At 41.2% G+C, this 21,013-nt stretch overlaps 1 protein-coding gene across 45 annotated transcripts in view; it reads right to left on the bottom strand.

The window, feature by feature from the left end:
• ABI3BP (ABI family member 3 binding protein) overlaps positions 1 to 21,013 on the bottom strand; it is a 425,352-nt gene that overhangs the window by 283,603 nt on the left and 120,736 nt on the right. For all 45 annotated transcript variants that reach the window (XM_075590134.1, XM_075590143.1, XM_075590151.1 and 42 more), the window contains exon 2: positions 18,783 to 18,962. In XM_075590134.1, the coding sequence (XP_075446249.1) occupies positions 18,783 to 18,962 (180 nt within the window). The remainder of the gene's footprint in view (positions 1 to 18,782; positions 18,963 to 21,013) is intronic.

Raw genomic sequence — 21,013 nt, 5'->3', positions numbered from 1 at the left:
AACCACACATGGCATCCCTAGTTTATAATCGTGCAGGAGACAAAATAAAGGGATCAGAATTACAGGGCAACACAGTAATGTACAATATTAGGCTGAAGAGCTGACACTCTCAGCTCTTGACACACTTTTTTTAGGGGTAGCCAGCTTGCCTTTATTATGAAAGCCGGCTACCCCCTACCACCACAGGAGGTATGCTAGTTGCTAACAGTGTGCACGACTATCCATTAGCTGGTTGAGCTCACACTGCTAAAGCTGCAGCCAAGAAAAGCACTGGGAGTGGGTTCTTGTCCTGTTGGATCTGACACCATTCAAGTCATTAGGTTTGTGGTTTAGGCTTATTTTCATCTCTATATAGTTGGTATGGAAATCCTTTTAGGAAGTGAGGGGTTCGAGTCATATACATGTACATTGCATAGTCATTAGCATATCTCCCTGCCAGGTACCATGGGTGTGTCTCCCTAACTTATTTGGAGGATCGTTTGAAGGGATATATATACAACTGGCGACACTTACTGTAACATGTTTAAATTGCTTTCTCTCATATCCGTTTTTGGATTCTTAAAAACGAGTCTGGAAATGGAAGAAAAAAAATTATATATCAATGGCGCTCTGCACTAGTAAATTATAAACATATAATATATAGTAATGGAAATATACAACCAGTGGCGTGGATGTTTCTCCTGGGAATGGATGTTCCACATGTGATGGGAAAACATGTAAGGGAAAAAAATCACAACATAGTGTAATACTGTGAGACATACATACAAACATATAACATAAGACGGACGCTGGGAACAACAAGTGACCAATTACAAACACATTTAATAAAGCATATCATTAAAAATACATAAAATACATAAAATAGAAACTGTTAGGGCACTCCAACTCAGGTGGGGGTACCTGCTTACCAAAAGTAAGAAGGTATCAGGCAGTGGATATATAAGAGTATCCCCTCTATGGATGGCTGCTGCTGCACCGGACTGCTGGGCTCACACGTGTATTGTTAGCCGTGGATAGTGCTTGCTCCCTCTGTTTGTAGCATAAGCCTCTGTGCGCCCTGGACACGGAAGATTCTTCCTGCTCAGCTGTTGAAAGCGCGCCAAACGGAGCTGTAGTGAACGCGGATGGATATCCGCCTGGATTCGGCAGCCATCTGCTAGCAGATGTCCGTTGGCTGCCGAATCCAGGCGGATATCCATCCGCGTTCACTAGAGCTCCGTTTGGCGCGCTTTCAACAGCTGAGCAGGAAGAATCTTCCGTATCCAGGGCGCACAGAGGCTTATACTACAAACAGAGGGAGCAAGCACTATCCACGGCTAACAATACACGTGTGAGCCCAGCAGTCCGGTGCAGCAGCAGCCATCCATAGAGGGGATACTCTTATATATCCACTGCCTGATACCTTCTTACTTTTGGTAAGCAGGTACCCCCACCTGAGTTGGAGTGCCCTAACAGTTTCTATTTTATGTATTTTATGTATTTTTAATGATATGCTTTATTAAATGTGTTTGTAATTGGTCACTTGTTGTTCCCAGCGTCCGTCTTATGTTATATGTTTGTATGTATGTCTCACAGTATTACACTATGTTGTGATTTTTTTCCCTTACATGTTTTCCCATCACATGTGGAACATCCATTCCCAGGAGAAACATCCACGCCACTGGTTGTATATTTCCATTACTATATATTATATGTTTATAATTTACTAGTGCAGAGCGCCATTGATATATAATTTTTGTACTGTTTGATACCTGACTGGGGTTCAGGGATATATCATAGGCTGCCTACACTTTAGGATATAGCGCTACCTATTTGTTTTGTACCTGGAAATGGAAGAAGAAACAAAATCCGACATTGCTAATTGGCCTTTTTCAGAGTGATCTGTGGACCAAAGGAATTGACCGATCTGAGGCAGATCCAAATCTGCAAAAAAAATTGCCTGTCTCTAATGATAATAACATTTTAGATTTCAGCGAATAGTGCTGATACACACTCATCTTCAAAAAACGACATGTTTTTTATTCAAGATATTTCATATGACTTATTTATTGTTATTTACCCCTATTCTTCTTCTATTGCAGAGGGATTTTTAGTTTTAATAGATCATACAAAACATGATTTAGCTGATCATCAGAGTAAACCACAGAATACAATCTCTCTATGTATCATTTTCTCTGCAGAACATATATATTTTTTTTATAATAATTAACTAACACTTAATACACGTAACACTTAAAGCTGCAGTTCAAGCAAGATCTTACATATGTGTTTTTTTTTTTTTTTAATAAATCAGTTCTGTACTATAAGAAAAATAAAAAAATAAACTATTTTAAAGACATTTTTAATGTATTCTAAAGTAACAAGCATTTTTGTTCCTATAGCAATCATTTACAAAGTCACATCTCATTCCCCTTCTGAAACAGCATCACCTTTTATAGCCCTGCCCTCTCTCTAGCAGTGAACCAATTGAATCAAGTGTCTGCCTGGTCACGTGATCTTCCTCACAGAACTTTGGCTGTCAGAGCAGCAGAAGAGGACCCAAGATGCATTTAGTAAACACTGAGCCAAATATTCACCGATGATCGGCAATTTAGCTAATCACTTGTTGGTGTGTACATTTTATTGATGCACATATTGAATGAAAAAAAAAATTTTACCAAAAAAAACCCCAAAAAAAACAAAAAAAAACCTTGAACTGCAGCTTTAATATTAATAGGAAGCCTAAAGTATAGTAGTAATACAAAAATATCCTATTAGCAGAGCTTTTAAATGACATCTTCACATTTCTTGATTTGTACCAACGTTGTTAGCTGGGCTGGAAAACACAGCAAGTACAGTTAGTTTGCTATTGTTTACTATAGTGATGCACTGAAATAAATAAGTAAAATATATTAGCATACTTGATTTTGTAAAATTTAAATTTTCATGTAAAAATAAATATCTATAAATGTGAAATGTCAAAACATCTAGTAGAAAGTAGATTCATTATAATGCCACATGAAGCAGAATTACTGACAAAGAATTACATATGAATTGAGCAGTGGAATGCTACATACTTTTTGTGTTTCATTAACCAGCCTTTATACAGTAGATGAGCACTTATTTTAGACTTTAGCAATACCCCCCTCTGTTCGCACTTTGCTGTGCTCATCAGTCATTTAGTCCTTCAATAGCTTAAATGTGACTGCAGAGAGCAAACCAGCATGAGATTACTTCCTTTAAAACATCATTCAGTATAGGGTGACGTTTTCAAATTGTACACGATTTTGGATATAGGTATCATCTACATTTATTTGAAAGGTGTCACCATCCATTACATTATTATATATACTACAGTTTCTAGCATTTACTCCACCCTTATTTTAGAATGTTTTGAACACACAAATTAATTTGATGTTGAGCATGTAACACATATCCATACATTTGTCTGGTCAGAATCACTGTGCCTTGTAAATAACTATCCCTATCAATTGCACTGATGTTGTATGCAAAGTAAAGCAGCATTTTGGAGCTTCTTGTTGTGAGCCGCTGAGTAATACTTAGAAATACATGACTTCATTTTGGAAGATGAAGCTATCTCATAGACCATGGGTTCTCGGTCTGTTTTTAATTTAAAAATTGTCCTGCGAGATGTTCACACATTGGGCGTTTCAAAAACGAAACCTGGTGTTTTTGTTCTAACTGCTGTTGTGTACTTAGACTCATACAAAATAATGACGTTGTTTTACATTGTACCATGCTGTTTGCACTGGCTATCTGAGAAATTCAAATAAATAATGTGTGATATAAGAAGTTTACAGAATTCCAGTGTGCAATGTTACCTCATTTTAAATGCATTAATACGTTTTGTACCAAATGGCTTGCATACTGTACACGTGCACTGTACATTCGGCTTCAGAGCCGCAGTGATGTTTATTGAATGTGACTGGTTTCTATTCAATACTGAGCTATGTGAGCCATGTTGTCATAATGCAGTAGTGATGTACTAATCACGCCTAGTAATTTCACATTATTTTAGCATTTTTTTTTAAATTTAAATGTTCAATTTAAACAAAGATCTTTGAGTCTGGGTCACTCTCATGCATGCTTCTCACTACCCTTTGACCATTTGTAACTGCGTGCACTCTTAGCATAATTGAGTCCTACCATAATAATGAGACTCTATACATTGACATTTGTATGTCCAGCTGCTAAAGGTTAAGAGAACTGGCAAAGTCGCTGATGTACTGTATATGTGGCAAAATCTGCAACTAGGAAAACTAACGTGGAAATGAAAATCCCATTACATAATGCACACAGTATGCCACTTATCCAATGCGCATGGAAACCACCACTGCACAGTGTGCACTGGAGAACAAAGTAAGGCAAAAGAGTAACATTATATTAATCTGAGAAAAGCAGGACTAAATTCCACCACCTTATGCAAAGGAAATACCATACAGCAAAAGTTATTATGAGTAGGACTAGAATGCTACCTGGAAGGAGATACATGTGTTTTTCTGACAAATTCTAAATCTGGATTATTTAATGTACTTAATTTATCAATTATTATTTCTTTTTTTTTTGCTTCGGGTTCTACCACATTTTTTCCCACAGCACTGGAGTGAATTTTAATCCTACTAAACTTGCTATTAGTTTTCAAAATTCTACTGGGTCCTTTTACCAAGAAAAATAACTTCCTGCTAAGTCCAAAAAGAGTCACAAAACCTTTAAAGTTATTTATGACACTAAACTAATGTAATCCATCACATGGTGGCACATCGGAGGGAAACTTCTTTTTTATTAAATTACAGTAAAATGTGGAATACATATACTATGTGGTTCAATATATATCATATAAAAAGATTACTTGTGAGCACATTCACATGTCTTAGGCAGGTCTGCAACCCTACCTTTCACCATTATCCCCAGCATACAGGGGGTTATGCACTAAGCAGTGATTAGTGCTTTTAAGTGAGATAAAAAGCCATTATAGTGTGATATTGCCTGCTGTGAAATTCACAAAGCAGTGATAAGTCTTTTAAGTGAGATAAATGCCTTTATAGTGTGATACTGTCTGCTATGAGATTCACAAAGCAGTGATAAGTGCTTTTAAGTGGGGAAAAAATCCATTATTGCACGGTACTGCACTGTTATCACTGCTTTGTGAATCTCACAGCAGGCAGTATCACGCCATAAAGGCAGTTATCTCACTTAAAAGCACTTATCAAAGCTTTGTGCATAGCACCCAGAAAACCCACTTATCACTGCTTAAGTGCATAAGGCTAAGGTCCCGTTGCACGCGTCCGCACGGCTGGCTTGCTTGCCGGCGGCGCGTGCAACTCGCTGTACCGCGATCTGCGGTCTACAGGAAACTTCAGTAGTAGCGGGGGGGGGGAGGGTGGCCAAACGGGTCGGGGGGGGTGCGGCCATGACGTGAGGGGGCGCGGCCATGACGTGGGGGGCCGGAGCGGGAGGTGGGCGGGAGTGGGAGGATTGACAGGGAGGGGGGGGCGTGGCTTGAGCGGAGGGACCCGCTACTCTTCCCCCCCCTCCCTCCACGGGCTGCCACAGGCTGCAGGTAAGTAAAAAAAACACACACATGCAGGCACTCATACATACATACATACATACATACACACACACACACACACACACACACACAGACAGGCACTCACGCACTCATACACACACATACACACACACACACACACAGACAGAGACAGGCACGCACGCACTCAGGCACACACATACACACACACACACAGACAGGCACGCACGCACTCAGACACACACACAGACAGGCACTCACGCTGCTTTCACTCCACACTCCTCCCCGCTCCCCGAAGCCTCTCCTCCTCCCGCAGCCTCCCCTCCCCATTGGCTCACAGCCACACCACGTGACGCGTCGAAGCTAGGAAACACCATTCTCTTGTGTCTCCTAGCGGCTGACGCGCCACAGCGTGTAGTTAGCTGTGCCGCCAGGGGGGACCGGGACCGGCTCGCGAGGATTCCCCTGCTGGTGGGGAACTCGCTACATTGCCGCCAGCGCCAACGAGCGCAGCGGGTCCCAGGCCTAACCCCCACAGTGCTTCCACTGCAGCAAGGGATTCTGGGAAATGACATCCAAATGAGCACACACTGGGGGTCATGCACTAAGCAGTGATAAGTGGGTTTTCTGGGTGCTATGCACAAAGCAGTGATAAGTGCTTTAAAGTGAGATACATGCCTTTATAGCGAGATACTGCCTGCTGTGAAATTCACAAAGCAGTGATAACAGTGCAGTATCGTGCAATAATGGCATTTTTCCCACTTAAAAGCACTTATCACTGCTTTGTGAATCTCATAGCAGACAGTATCACGCTATAAAGGCATTTATATCTCACTTAAAAGACTTATCACTGTTTTGTGAATCTCACAGCAGGCAATACCACGCTATAATGGCTTTTTATCTCACTTAAAAGCACTTATCACTCCTTAGTGCATGACCCCCAATGTGTCACCTTTTGTCTGAAAATCCATTGTTAAATGGAGCCCATATAATCTAATGCTCGCTGAAACAGGGCACGCACAAAACTAGATAAACTTTTATGTACTGCGCTGTGTACACAGTCAGCGCTACTCACACTGTTATTGCTTCACATGGAAGAAAAAAACAATGCAGGGGTCTGTTTTTCAAAGGCTATTGGATGCAAAGGTAGAGGAAAACTGGAATGAAAAATAAACTGCATGAAATGGATCGAAGAAAGAAGTTGGAAGCTGTGAATTATTTGGTTTGATAAATCTGGTGTTTTTCTGGTTGCTTCCAGGAGACTTTGATATGGATATGTGTAGCTGATGAAAACACCTTTTAAAAAGTCGCCTACAAATATTAGAATCATAATTGAACATTAAAAAGTAATTGTGAGTGGCCTAAAAAGAAATAAATCTAATTTTCCTTATCCCTTAGTACAGGGGTGCACAAACTTTTCCCCCTATGCCCCCCTGCCTGTTCCCCCCCTTTTCGTGCCCCCCTCCTTTCCTTGGCTTTGGCGACAAATGACGCAGCGGGGTCACGTGATTTGACGCCGCATTGCCATGGCGGTGCGACACCGAAGACAAGGAAAAGAGGTTGCAGAGTCCTCGCACGATCCCCCAGCACTTCATTTAAATGCCTTGGGGGAGAGCGTGGGGCCTCTGTAACCGCCGTGCTCCCCCCAGGAAAATACTGCGCCCCCCAGTTTGCGCACCCCTGCTTTAGTACACTGAGTAGTGATTTCTCTTGACTGCCATTTGTGCCATTTCTGCCATTTCTGCAGGTTATATGGAAGTTTATGAGTCAGATGACATTTGTTGTTTTTTTTTTGCAAAAAACTATGGTGGAAAAGGTAACGTTTGCATAAATGTTCGCGAATCATTAAAAGTCAGTGAACATTGCTATTTCCAATACTGAAGCAAATGCATCATGTCACATGGCCCTTTATATACAGTATAGTAATTTCTACTTAATTTTGGAAAAGGTTTTAAAACATTTGTGGTAATCTGTGAAAATAATGCATTTACATTTTTTTGGTGCTTTATTTGATCTACAGTACGTGAAAACAATTACAGATGATAGTCAGGCCCTGTGGAGCAGGGGAGTGCAAACTTTTCTCCGTGCGCACCCCTGCCTACTCTCCTCGGTGCCTCGTGCCCCCACTGCTCGACCCCGGCATCAAATGACGTGCGGGGTCATGTGACGTCACGTCACCATGGTAACGTGACATCACGTGACCCCGTGGTGTCATTTGACGCTGGGTTACCAGGACGACACGTCGCTGGAAGGGAAGTGTGTTATAGAGGCCTCGCGCAGTCCCCCAGCATATAATTTAAATGCCTGGGGGGAGAGCACGGGACCTCTATAACTGCCACGCCCCCCCAGTTTGCGCACCGCTGCTGTGAAGGATCCCCATTCTTTGGTATCTTATTTGAATGTTCAATAATAGAAACATTGTTCCCACTGTTGAGGAAAATTGTGACAATATTATTTTTTTAAGATTTGGAACTCTCTAGACTTTTTTTTAAGCAGGAGATGTTAACTTGTATTTGGATTACACTAGTAACTATGCTAAAACAACAATTATTAAAACTAAAACAATGCCTTAATAATATTCCATTGGGGCAGTTTTTACAAATTAGGAGGAACTGCTCCAATGAAAAAACTTTTTGGGATCAGTCACAGACTCTGCAGAAGAGGTTTTGGGATAAGAGCTATAACCCTGGAATTATTCATACGGCTTTAGCAAACCTTAAGGACCTCCAAAAACTTTTTCTTGCCACTGTACATGTATATGGAATTGAACGTGCCTCTAGATTATTATATTATATAGATATTATATAATTGCAAATTATATTAACATCACATAGCTATTTATAAAAAGCATACAGGCATACCCCGCTTTAAGGACACTCACTTTAAGTACACTCGCGAGTAAGTACATTTCGCTCAATAGGCAAACAGCAGCTCACGCATGTGCCTGTCAGCATGTCCTCAACAGCAATACCGGATCCCTACCTGTACTGAAGCTGTGCACAAGCGGGGAGGCTATAGAGCCTGTTACACATGCGTTATTTACATCAGTTATGCACGTATATGACAATTGCAGCACAGTACGTGCATCAAAAGTGGGAAAAAGGGAGTGCTTCACTTTAAGTACATTTTCACTTTACATACATGCTCCGGTCCCATTGCGTACGTTAATGCGGGGTATGCCTGTACTAAGTATAGGATATTTATTAACAAAATACATTTAATAAAACATATTCAGTTAAAATATGATAACTAAAACGTGAACTGGACCTAAATATTTATTGCAAAGCAGCAACATCTAGAATGTAATTTAACTACATCTGAACCCCGTTATAATGCGGTGCTTGGGGTCTACATAATGCGACCGCATTATAACAGGGATCGCGGGGAAAAAATGGCCGCTGCGATCAGGGGTTCCGCGTCCACTGATAACGCTCCCAACTGTCCCAGACTTGGCGGTGCAGCAGCAAGACCACGCAGCACTTTGCACCTGCAGCAGCAGCAGCGGGAAGCTCTTTCCTCTCCCTGCTTCTGCTATCAGCTTCCGGCTGACAGAGAGAGGGAAATCAGCGTGAAAGACAGCTCCCTTAAAGAGACAGTATGTCTTTGTGTGTTTGTGTGTGTTTAAATAGGTCAGTGCATACAAATCCTTGATTACTGACAACAAATATTTAGAGTCTTCAAGATTTGTTCAAAAACACACAAAATTGTGACAAAAATCTCCAGACAGTGGTAATGCACTCATAGGGTAAGAATGAGAAAGTCATTTTGTGGGGGGTCTCAGGGTGTTTGAGGGGGACATGAGGGTATGGTCTTTGCGTAGCAAGCATATCCTAACTAGCTGTGTAGTGTTTACAAGATGCGGGTGGGATATGAAGTCTGCTTTTGAATAGTAATTAAGGTTCTATGGGAATCCCACCAGATGACATGATTGCAATTTGGAGATGTTTATTATTAATTGCAAGGCACATTTGTGATCACATTGAAATACAGTCTAGAAGAGTTGCAACTGCCAAAGCCACATAAAACATCGTTTAAATAATAAATAAAAAAAGCTATTTGTAATATCAATTCAAAGTTTCTTTTTAACTGGGTTCTTTTGCTTGACATGATGCAAATAAACGTCAATGAGCTTGTTGCTGAATTGAAATGTTTCGGTGTGCCTTATACTGTACATTTATACCCTTTCTCTCAATTCGATTTTCCTTGCTGTTGGGCACATTTAAGGGAGACTCTATTTGTGAAGTACATTTCTAGGCAAATGTATTCAAGGGCTGAGAGAGAGAAAATACAGTGCGCTTCTAGTGTTATTCTCTATTGTGAATTAGAAATAGTTAACCCATATATGAATCACCTATGTGATAAAATAAAAATGACAACAACCTCTAATTGTTAAGAAATAGCATCTGCAGCTGTATCAACCGGAGTGGCTCAGCACCCCTGGAGACAGTGAAACAAAAGAAACAAAAGCGCAAACGCATATAGTGAAGTATATTCCAAATGTAATTAAAAATAATAGTGGTAAGGTATCTGCGTACATCAAGTCAGATCATAGTAGACATTTCATGCACTTATGTCATGTGTTACCCAGCACCGCACTTCAACGACAGCAGGATCTCTTGGTCTCAGCTGGACCCTCAGAATGGATTCCTGGGTATACGTGGCTGTTATCGTGCCGACAACAGGAGACTTCCCTCTCACGTCTGCAGGCTTTTGTGGATGTTCGTGGTGAATACCGGAACAGTCAGAGCCGTCGTACGGTTAGCAGTTCGAGTTCTCCGCCCAAATTGCGACACGCCGCAAAGCAATGACGGCTGTCAGAGGTTTTTTGAGCGTCGCTCGAAATGTCAATAAGCACCCAGCAGTCTCGATACACAGACTGACTGGAGATATCCGTAGGGGCTTGTAAACTCACTCCACAGGCATAACATCCTTTTGTAAATATGGGCCTACGTTTTAAATTCATAGATTTTCTATTAAACTTGGACTTTGACAATTATGCAAATCTAATTACTAAACTATAGCATTGTAAATCATTAAAACATATTTTGTATGTGTAAAAATTCAGTGAGCACAAACACATCCAACAATATGAGAACACTGACATTTGATTGAGTACCTTCCTGAGAACTTTCCCTGTTGTTTCCTTTTGCCCCTGTAATGTTGATACCCTGGACTTATTTCCCATTTGGAGAACGGTAGACAAGTATTAAAGTAAATTATATGAGCATAGTAAAGCCTTTTTCAGAAAGCAGTAAACTGATCAGAGTTTTTATATTCCAAAGTGGCTCATTTACAGCAAGGAATGTGGTGGACTGTTACAATGACTTATCACTGTTGAGAAAAACTGTCTCTAAATCCAGCAGTGTGCTGGTTAATTGCACAGGCAATCAGACTCCACCTGGCTGATTAAGACGTGTTAAGATTAAGAGGTGTTAGAAAAAGCCTGTTCTGAGAAACAGGAAGAAGATTTCCTTAGCCCAGCGGTACGCAAACTGGCGCCCCCCAGGGGGGGACGGGGGGGCGGGAGAATTTCTAGGGGGGGGAGTGGAGGTTACAGAGGCCCTGCGCTCTTCCCCATGGCATTTAAATTCAATGCCGGGTTTAGGCATGAGGCCTCTGTAACTCCCTTACCTGGTGTCGGCCGGGTCTTCGGCGATGCGTCCCCATGGCAACGTGGCGTCATTTGACGGGGTCATGTGATGTCACGTGTTGCCATGGCAACGTGTCAAAAGACGTGCCAGCGTCACGTGTTGTGGCATCACATGACCCGCGGCGTCATTTGACGCCGAGTCCTTGTAAAGGGGTGCGCAAATGCTGCGGCTCCCAGACAGGGGGGCGTAGCGCAAGAAGTTTGCGCACCCCTGTCTTAGCCCACAACCAGGTCTGACCAGAGGAACAGATGTCTTGAGTTGCAGAAGGACTGTATGCTGATAGCAAGCCAAGGGGACCAGACCACTATACCTGGACACAGACATTGCCATAGCACACAAGGGTGCTGCCCAGGAGAGCAGAGAGGCTGCAACAAACAGATAAGAGATTTTCCTTTTGGACTGTTGTATATCTACTGTATATGTATATATGTTTGGGGGTGATAACTAGCTTAGCTACCCACCCAGTTAGAAAGGGACGGAGTAAAGGTGTAGAAATTCTCAAAAGCGGAGTAGGCCTTTATTTTGTTTATTTTGAATGTTTTTGTCATGTTAAAGGAACAGGCGCAATAAAGCTTCATTTTAGTTTAGACCTTAAAACGGTCTCCATTGCATACATCTGCACACATCTCCTTCAGGGACATATTGGAGAGAACACCATCTGATTGACAAAAGTATGTTACAGTTTTTACTATGAAGTGACTAGATTCTCTTGAACTGAATCAAGATTTTTCTAACACAGTGACACACAAGGGAAAATGACAATGACATATTTGGTCATTCTAGTGCTCCTAGCACACTATAAAGGTTCTGCATAGTTCTTTCTGTCCAGTCTAGAAATACTGTAGGCTGGGCTTGGTTCTTAGCTAATGTTCAAGGAGAACTAGGACAGTCTGGAGGAGACCAGGGCATAGACTAGGACTGCCAGCAAGAGAGCTTGCCATGATTACTACTGCATGTATGTGACTGTTACAGTATAAAATAAAGTTTGCATTGAGTTCACTTTCAAGACTGCATCTCTCTGTTGTTCACACCAGTCTGGTGAAAACCCAGACATGAAAAAAATAGGGAATATGTTGTAGACCAGAGAAAAAATATACTAGCAAAACTAATACCGGTGCTCCTGAAGCCAGGTAAGACCCGCTGCTATCCGTGTAAGTGATCCAGACAAAGAAGAATCAGGGTACTTTTGATTTGGTAAATACATTTATTAGACAAAACCAATGTTTAGGCTGTCTGTACAGCCTTTGTCAAGGGAAGTGGCATCACTTGAAAAAGGCTGCACAGGCAGCCGAAACATCAGTTTTCCTATAATAATATATTCATTACAATTGTAACACATATCCCCCACCCTCCCCCCCGGGAGATTTTTCTGCTACATGGAGTGTGGTGGTGCATACCTGCTGGCTCACAGTAGATCTGAGTCTCCCGCATGGAGGTGGGGGAGGTCAGAACAGGCTTCTGGGGTAATAACTGATTCATGCTCACGGTGACAGCGCCTCCATCTCTTGCAGTCCCCGGGGATGTGGGGGACAATCCCGGCAGGAGAACTTCTTTACCCTTCCGCTGATAGATTGCAGTCGCAGGCAGGAAGGTATAGTAAAATAGGAACACACTTTATTGCACACTGCAGATCTTACAGCATTCACAGCAGCAGGCAGTTCTGAGGGCCTTCACCCTCAGGATGTACCCTGGACCTTCACTCCTTGGCACCTGAAGCAGTCCTAGCTCTTCCCTTACTCCCTGGTGAAGTAAGAAGAATAGTCTCCCACTCCACTCCCCTAAGGGAGGGAGTACAAACTAGCAGAGCCCTGCACAGTTGTTGGGATAGACCAGCCTCTCTCAAGGGTAGAGGCAAAACTGCTGAATTTGGTAGTGCAGCCCCTTAAGTACTGGAAAAGCAGGAACCAGGTCAGAGTCCCTGATTGGACACAAGGCCTAGTTGCACCACCTCACACTGCACTGCACGCGAGTGAAGGGGCGGGCTCATCCGCGGTACCGTCTTTAGTACACTCCACCCCCCCCCCCCCTTTTTTTTTTGTATAGTTTTTTTTTCTTTTTTTTAAACTTGATGATGATGTCACTTCCTTTTGGCTTGCAAATCCCACAAGATTTGATTGCCATATCATTTCCACATAAGGAATTGAGTAGTGTTTAGGAAGGTCTTGATTTCAAGAATAACCTATAAATACCCAAGTATATACAGTATGTATGCACTTTTAATATGTATGACTGTGACTGGTAAGTCCTAAAATATTGTCCGTCTGGGGTTTCTCCAAGACTGGGTTGAGAAACACTGGTATGCACATCAAACTTATACAATGCAAATGGGTAAAAAAAATAAAGAATTTTTAAATTCAATCATCCATCTAAAACTTTCTTAAAGTCTATATAGTTAATTTGTGAATGATCATTATTGAAACATTAGGTGTAATTTACCATTTAATTTAATCTATCTTTAATGTGCCATGTCTCAATTAGATCCAGCAAAGTGGATATAAGCACACTCAATCCAGCACGCTCATACTGCACAAAAATATATATATCACTATAGTACCTCTAAGGCTGGATGAAATTCTTATGAAAGTCCAATACCCTTAGCAACTTACAATACCCACAAAATGTAATAGGTACAGCTGGTCGTAGAGAATCTAAAACATGGAGTGTAGCTGCTAAATAGGTACAGTTTGAAGGTACAGCTAGCTCCTATAATAGGGGTCAACGTTGGATCGGGTGTGCAAACCCATACTGGTTCTTGATGAATCTGCCCCTACGTCTCCTAATGTACTGTAGAGACATACAGTGGCAAAATAGCAAATTGTCTCCAACCTGTGAGTTAGTTCAAATTCTCTTGAACCAGAACTTCTGACTCCAACTAGTAATTGACTTCTACAATCAATCAGAGAATAAAATATGATCCTGATAGGTAATATTTAAACTTTCCTTTTACCAATTTCACTTTAAGAGATTTATTTTATTTGTGTCCCCCTTCCCTCATGAGTAAGCTCAAAATCCATCTCTTTCAAGTTATGCTCTTAGCTATCCGAAGGCAAATTCTTAAGCAATTAAAAATATAAGTGGAGCCGACTCATAAAAGAGTCTTCAGAAACTCCCAATTGTTCAAATCATTATTTCTCTCAAAATAACGCGAGGGGATTTAACAATGGAGTAAGTGAAATGAATGGAAACATAAAAGTAAAGCCACTAAGAAAATATAAAACGAAATCGGACAAGGCAAGAGGAACTACCAATTTGAAGGGGCAGTTCTAAAATATATATTTAAACATACTGTATTACTAATATAGTTGAGTTAAGTAGATTGCAATTGAACTTTGTTGTGTTCTTTAAAAAAATATTCAGATAGATACAAGCAGCAGTACGAGTACCATCTGTTTAACGTTTCATCCACCTCTGTGCCAATTGTTCCCTTCTTGAGTAATGACATTGTGTACGTTCACCTGCACACCCAATGGACCAAGCAAGACACGAGAAGGAGAGTATGTATTTTCTTGTGATTTGTGAGGACATTTTCAACTCAATGCACAGTGACATCCCACAAAAGGTGTGAGTAGCTAAAAGACGAGACATGCATCCCAACCTTTATGTTGCCAAGAGAACAGTCCTACAAAGAATGAAATTTAAAATAGTTTTAAAATAGTCTGATTTGGTACTAACACAATCACACAGATTTAGCCTGTGATTCATTGCACTGCTATTGTTTTCCTTTGGTGCTAGAAGGATTTACACCTTTAAACAGGAATTCTGGGGATCAATGTGTCTAATTAACAGTAATAGCTAATGTCGTAAACAGCCCCATACATTCCTAATTTGTTAATTACATTCAATAAATATCATAAGCCTAAAGAAAAGTATCTTTGTGAACACATATATGATTGGCAGACTGGTTGTTCCAGTGTTTTCCTTTTGTACAATTACTGGCAATACGTTCCGCATTCAGAGAGAAGTAAATCTAGCCTCAGGTGTAGCACTGACTACAAGTTCATACAGCTCAGTAACAAAAATATAGTGTTTATTATTGTTTTGTAGCAAAATAAGTTCTGATAATTACACAGTTATGTCACCAGGAAACATTAGGGCAGATCCGCAAAGCTCCATTAGGCTATTTAACCTAACGTTAGGTTCATTATAAGGCCTATACACTAAAGCAAATAACATGACATTAACCCAGTGCTGCTCCTTATATAACAGTATGGTTATTTTTGTACCAGTCGTTAGTGCTAATGATATGCAAAAGAGGCTTTCCCCCTATCATAGCATATCCCCCTAAAGGCTGTTCAGGTTAACACAGGGATTGAATCTGACGCTATTGACAGTAGGTACTACCTAAAATGGATGTTAGCTCCCACCAGACACTAAAATATGGGTTTTGCCAGAGGGGGGAGAGAGACCTATTTTAGTAGATTCCATATATATCCCCTCAAACCTCCCTCCAAATAACATATGGAGAAACACTGGTGCTGGTACCTTACATCAGGGGAGTGCAAACTGGGGGGCACAAGATTTTCCAGGGGGGCCACGGCGGTTACAGAGGCCACACGCTCTTCCCAAAGACATTTAAATTAAATGCCGGGGGATCGCGTGAGGCCTCTGCAACTTCCCTTACCAACTCTTCGGTGACGTGTCGCCATGGCAACGCGCACCAAATGACGCCGCTGGGTCACGTTGCCATGGATGTCACGTCAGCCAGTGACGTCATTTGATGCCGGAGACAAGGTAAGGAGTGGACGCGAGCAGGGGGTAGAGCAGGCAGGGGGCGCAGACTGAAAAGTTTGCGTTCCTCTGCCTTACATACCTGGGAGATATGGTAATGAAATATGCAATGTATATTTAAATGACTCATCCCACACCTCCTAAAAGATTTACATAAGACCTATACAGACCCCTTGTGATGCAGTGGATACTAGTGTCGGTCCCAACAGGATCAGAACCCACAACCTCTGCTATTCAGGGCAGCAATGAACTATGTCAGATACTGAAAAACTCAACAGTCACAGCACACTTTACAGCTCTACTGCTCAAACCTGGAAGCGCTCTGCTTTTAAAGGAAGACAGGAGTGTGTCCACAAGTATGATGATTTACAGCTGTGAGCAGTAGAGCTACAAAATATGCTGTGACAGTGGGGCTATCGAGCATTGGAGGTGGTTCATCCCAAGGGGCCTTAAGTTTGCCAATATAGGTTTTGGAAAGATACACTGGCGACACACTTTATTCGAGCTGGGCTAGTCCCACGAATTCGGGTATACCCGGGTGTATTGAGGTTTGTAACTGTTTTCTGCCCGAGTGCATTGAGTTATTTTCCAGGCAGGGATTGAAGCATTTTATTCCCGCTGGCTGCAATACTGCACAGTATATATATATATACTGCATTACAATTCATGAATTTATGCCATCTGGTAGACATGCGAAGCATTGCAGCCTATTAAATCCTAATCATTATCATTTAACAGATCAGCCGCCCATCAGCCAGGTATGAACCCAGGCTGGGAAGGCAAATGCAACGGGGCTTGTCAGAGGTGAGGAGCGGCGCATTGCAGGTATCTGCCAGGTACATACCGGGTATTTGCTCGAATAAAGTGTGTCGGTGCAGTATGGAAATCTTTTAAGAGGTGGGGTGTCTGAAGCATTTAAATATACTTTGCATACTTCATTAGCATATCTCCCAGGTATCTCTCTCTTCTCTCCATATTTCAGTGTCTGGATGGAGCTAACGCCACCTTTAGGGAAGACAGGCGGAACGCGAGTCATGTTAACGCAAGGCAGTGCTACAGTAACTTAACATGGCATTAAGACTATTCTAATGAGATAACTAATGGCGGTTGTTTTTGCATATAATTAGCTTTGTGAATACCTGGTAAACTCAGGGAAAACTTACGTCTTTTACCAATTTAGGTAACGCCAAGTTATTTGCCCTGACAACGGAGCTCTGTTGAACTGCCCTATTATTACCTGTGGTTAAACGTGGTGAATGTATTGTTTCCTTTTTTTTGTTAAGTAGCTGAGAGTGAATTCAATGCTACACAGCACAATATGGATGTGTTCAACCTCAGCACTATGATAATGCTCCACAGACGGAAATTGGAACGGCTGCCCGGAAAAGCGTGATATCTAGGCAGTTTAGGAGATTAAATAAAAGAATACAAGTACAACTGTGGGCAAGTAGGATTGTATAAACTTCATTGAATGAAAAGAACACAGATTTCAGAGCTCAGTAATGAGTTGTCTTTTCTTGGCCCACCATATCCTTGTTATGGAAGATTTTCTAACATGCAAATTTTTGGAAGACTTTTTCTCACTTGGTAGCTGTGTCATAAAACAAGCATGTTTCTTTATCCCTAGTTGCACAAGTATAGCAAGACTGATGCAAACAGCACCAGATTGTTAAGGAAAGAAATATCAGTGCTTTCTGTGTGGCATTGTGTCTTTGAAAAATGTGGTAATATTGATGTCCGTATTGAAAATAGGAAAACTTAAAAAAAATATCCCCCTACAGCCGCAGAAAATAATTAATAAACAAGGTACAAAGGGATCTATGTATCATAATCTCCTGACCAGCGGCGGATTTCGAAAACCGCCTCCCCTAGGCACTTACATATGCCGGCCGCCTCCTTTCTGCCGCTCTCCTTCCAATTCGCAGCGTCAAATGACGCCGCGGATCTTACCAAAGTGACGTCACACGGCGGCTTGTTCCCATGATAACGCGACGCCATGATGTCATTTGAGGCCGCGATGTTACGTTGCCATAGCAACGAGACGCTGTGTGACGCCACGTTGGTGACATCCACCGCGTCATTTGATGCTGCAAATCAGAAAGAGGAGGAGGGCGGCAAAAAGGAGACAGCAAGGAGGCGCCCGGCATATATTAGTGACTTCCCATCAGGTCCGATAGGCCCGGGAGTGCAGCAAATGTATATGGGGACAGACATTTTTGCCGCCCCAAAATGTTGCCGCCCTATGCCCCGGCCTAATGGGAAATCTGCCACTGCTCCTCACGAGAACTGCCACAAAATTGAAGCAACATACATGACTACAGTATATTTCTCAAAGAATAGGAATCAAATGATTGGAAGTCTGTATCATAGCTGCAGTACTGCAATACTGTAGCAAAAGAAGCTCCTCTGTATGTATCAAAGGAAAAAATACCATTAAAAGCAATACGATTATTTTCTGTTATAGCATCTTTCTTGTACCAGATTTACCCCACTTTCACCTTGGTATTCTTTTCCTTTGATAAATCTAGTGCAGTTCTAGCACTGGTTTTTAAGCCGGTACACTTAAATAGACCACTCAATATTCCAAATCTGGAGGACCCCCTCAATTCTTTTAAAGTATTACTTACATATTTTCATAAAGTATAATTTTTAACAATGTAGTTTTGCACAAGCATTTTCTCTAATAAAAGACAAATAGTTTTTTGTTTTTTTTCAACCACAAGCTCTGTGGGTCTCATTCAATAAGCCTGAACAGCGATTTAATGTACAATTGCTCTATTCTCTGCAATACCATTACGGCACTCTTATTAGTCTCCATGGGTTATCACATAAGGACTTTAATGAGAAGAAACAAAACCAAAATAAAGACTTACCAACTTCTGTTATGTAGGACTTTCCATTTTCTGGCCACTGGATATATTGGTTTGAGAAGAAATTGCTCCCATATCCCAGAATAAACCCTTCAAGTTTCATATTTGGATTTGGACTGAGAAACTTCATGACGAGGGTGTCACTAGTAGCATTGATGTGGACTTTCAAGTTTAGTTTTTTACCTGCGGGGAAAAAAAAGGAACCATTATTACAGATGATATTAACCAGAGAAGTGAATGTTTGATGAAGCAAAAGCAAACAACCCACTTTTAACACAGGATTAGTGTGGTTCATCATGCAATGCTCCAGCATGAGAGAGAAATACAATTACCTACTGTATGACCCAATGTATAAGGATTGTTTCGCTATGATGCATGGCATCATCTTTACTGATTGGTTCATCAACACACATTTACAGTACATGTCTAAAAAGTGTCAACAATATTCATTGGTATGATGCATTAAAGTAGAGAAAATGTATTACTGGGTTGTAGAAAAATACCTGCATAGTTCTAATCCTCAAACCTTTTTCCAAGGCAGTAAGCAGTTAGTAACTAGGTAGCTACAGAGGTCTAAAGTGTCACAGTCAGTAAGTGCTTAAAATAGGAGGGATGTGGACAAACTTATTGTGAAACAGTCAGTACATTTTTGAATTGGCTAATAGAGAACCCTTTTCCAACCACAGGGTGCCAGAAAAACAGTGCAATGTACTCATTCCTATTGTGGAACAGTACAAATACCCACATTTATATTGTATGTAAAAAAAATCCCATACTGTACCTAGAGCAGGGAAGAAATGTATAAGAAGCAGAAAAGTGAGTTACATAGTAGCTCAGGTTGAAAAAGACATATCTATCAAGTTCAATCAATGTTAAATTTATTTGACAGATACTTATCCTATATATATATATTTACGGTATTATTAATCCAGAGCAAGGAAAACAAAAACCCAGTGAAACATCATCCAGTGATGTCTCATAAGGGGAAAAATCAATTCCTTCCTGACTCGAAAATATGACAATTAGATTTCTCCCTGGATCAACATCCTTCCCATGTTTACTTATTTGGTATATCCCTGTATACCTTTCTAAAAAGATATCCAACCTTTGTTTGAATATATCTATTGTATCTGCCATTATAGTCTTCATTGGTAATGAATTCCGCATTTTAACTACCCTTACTGTAAAGAACCCTTTCCTTTGTTGCTGGAGAAATCTCCTTTTTCCAACCTTAAGGGATGACCCTGTGTCGTTTGTACGGCCCTTGGGATGAATAGATCTTTAGAAAGCTCCTTGTATTGACCCTGAATACTGTATATTTGTATAGGTATTATATCCTCTCTCAGATGCCTCTTTTCTAACGTAAACAAATCAAATTTAGCTATCCTCTTCTTATAAGTCAGATTTTCCATCCCCTTGATTCATTTGGTGGCTCTTCTCTGTACTTTTTGTAGTTCCATAATGTTTAACGTATAATGCTTTATACAGTGGCATCATTATCTTTACTCGCCTTCTATACATACCACGTTTAATGCAAGATAAGCTCTTATTTGTCATTGCAGCTACTGACAATGGAAAGGTAGTGAAAGCTCTTGCTACAATCTAATATATGGAGTGGTGCTAGGAGCGAAGGGTACAAGAATAAACAAGTCCTTGCCTAAGCAAGAAAAGAGCCCCTATAGACAAGCACTCACGTCTAGTGATGGGTGAATTAGTTATATTAATAAAACGTAACCTATAATACGGTATGCATAATAAAATATTGGTGAACAAACATAAGACGTGTGAACATCACTGTGACGTGGGGTGCTATGGTATGTCTGGGTTGCACATCATGGGAACATGTGTATACATGTATTATTGCTGTGTTCCCCCTGCTAATGTATGTTCCTGTCCCTTCTTATGTGTTTTTATTGTATTGTTTGTAGGCTAAATGGGATTGGACCCATTCCCTAAGTAACCTGTTTGGGGTTATAACTCTGGAACCGCTGGGGCTGACAAATAGTACCGTCACACCTTGCTAGAAGGGGCGAACCTTTCTTGGGCAAAATCCAGAGTCTCAGGGAACCCCTTCCTGGTAATCCAAAAACTATTATTTTTCTGAACAGAATAAGTGTTATATCCCTTCCCCTGAAACGCACCAATCTGCTAAGTGGCCCTAACTTTGGTTCCGGACGTCCTAGAAACTCCCCACCAGGGTTCCCCAATAGGGGACCCTGGGAGCCAGTAGGACA

This window comes from Ascaphus truei, chromosome 3 (assembly GCF_040206685.1).
Source record: "Ascaphus truei isolate aAscTru1 chromosome 3, aAscTru1.hap1, whole genome shotgun sequence".
Taxonomy (NCBI): Eukaryota; Metazoa; Chordata; class Amphibia; order Anura; family Ascaphidae; genus Ascaphus; species Ascaphus truei.
This window is presented reverse-complemented; position numbering and strand designations above follow the sequence as displayed.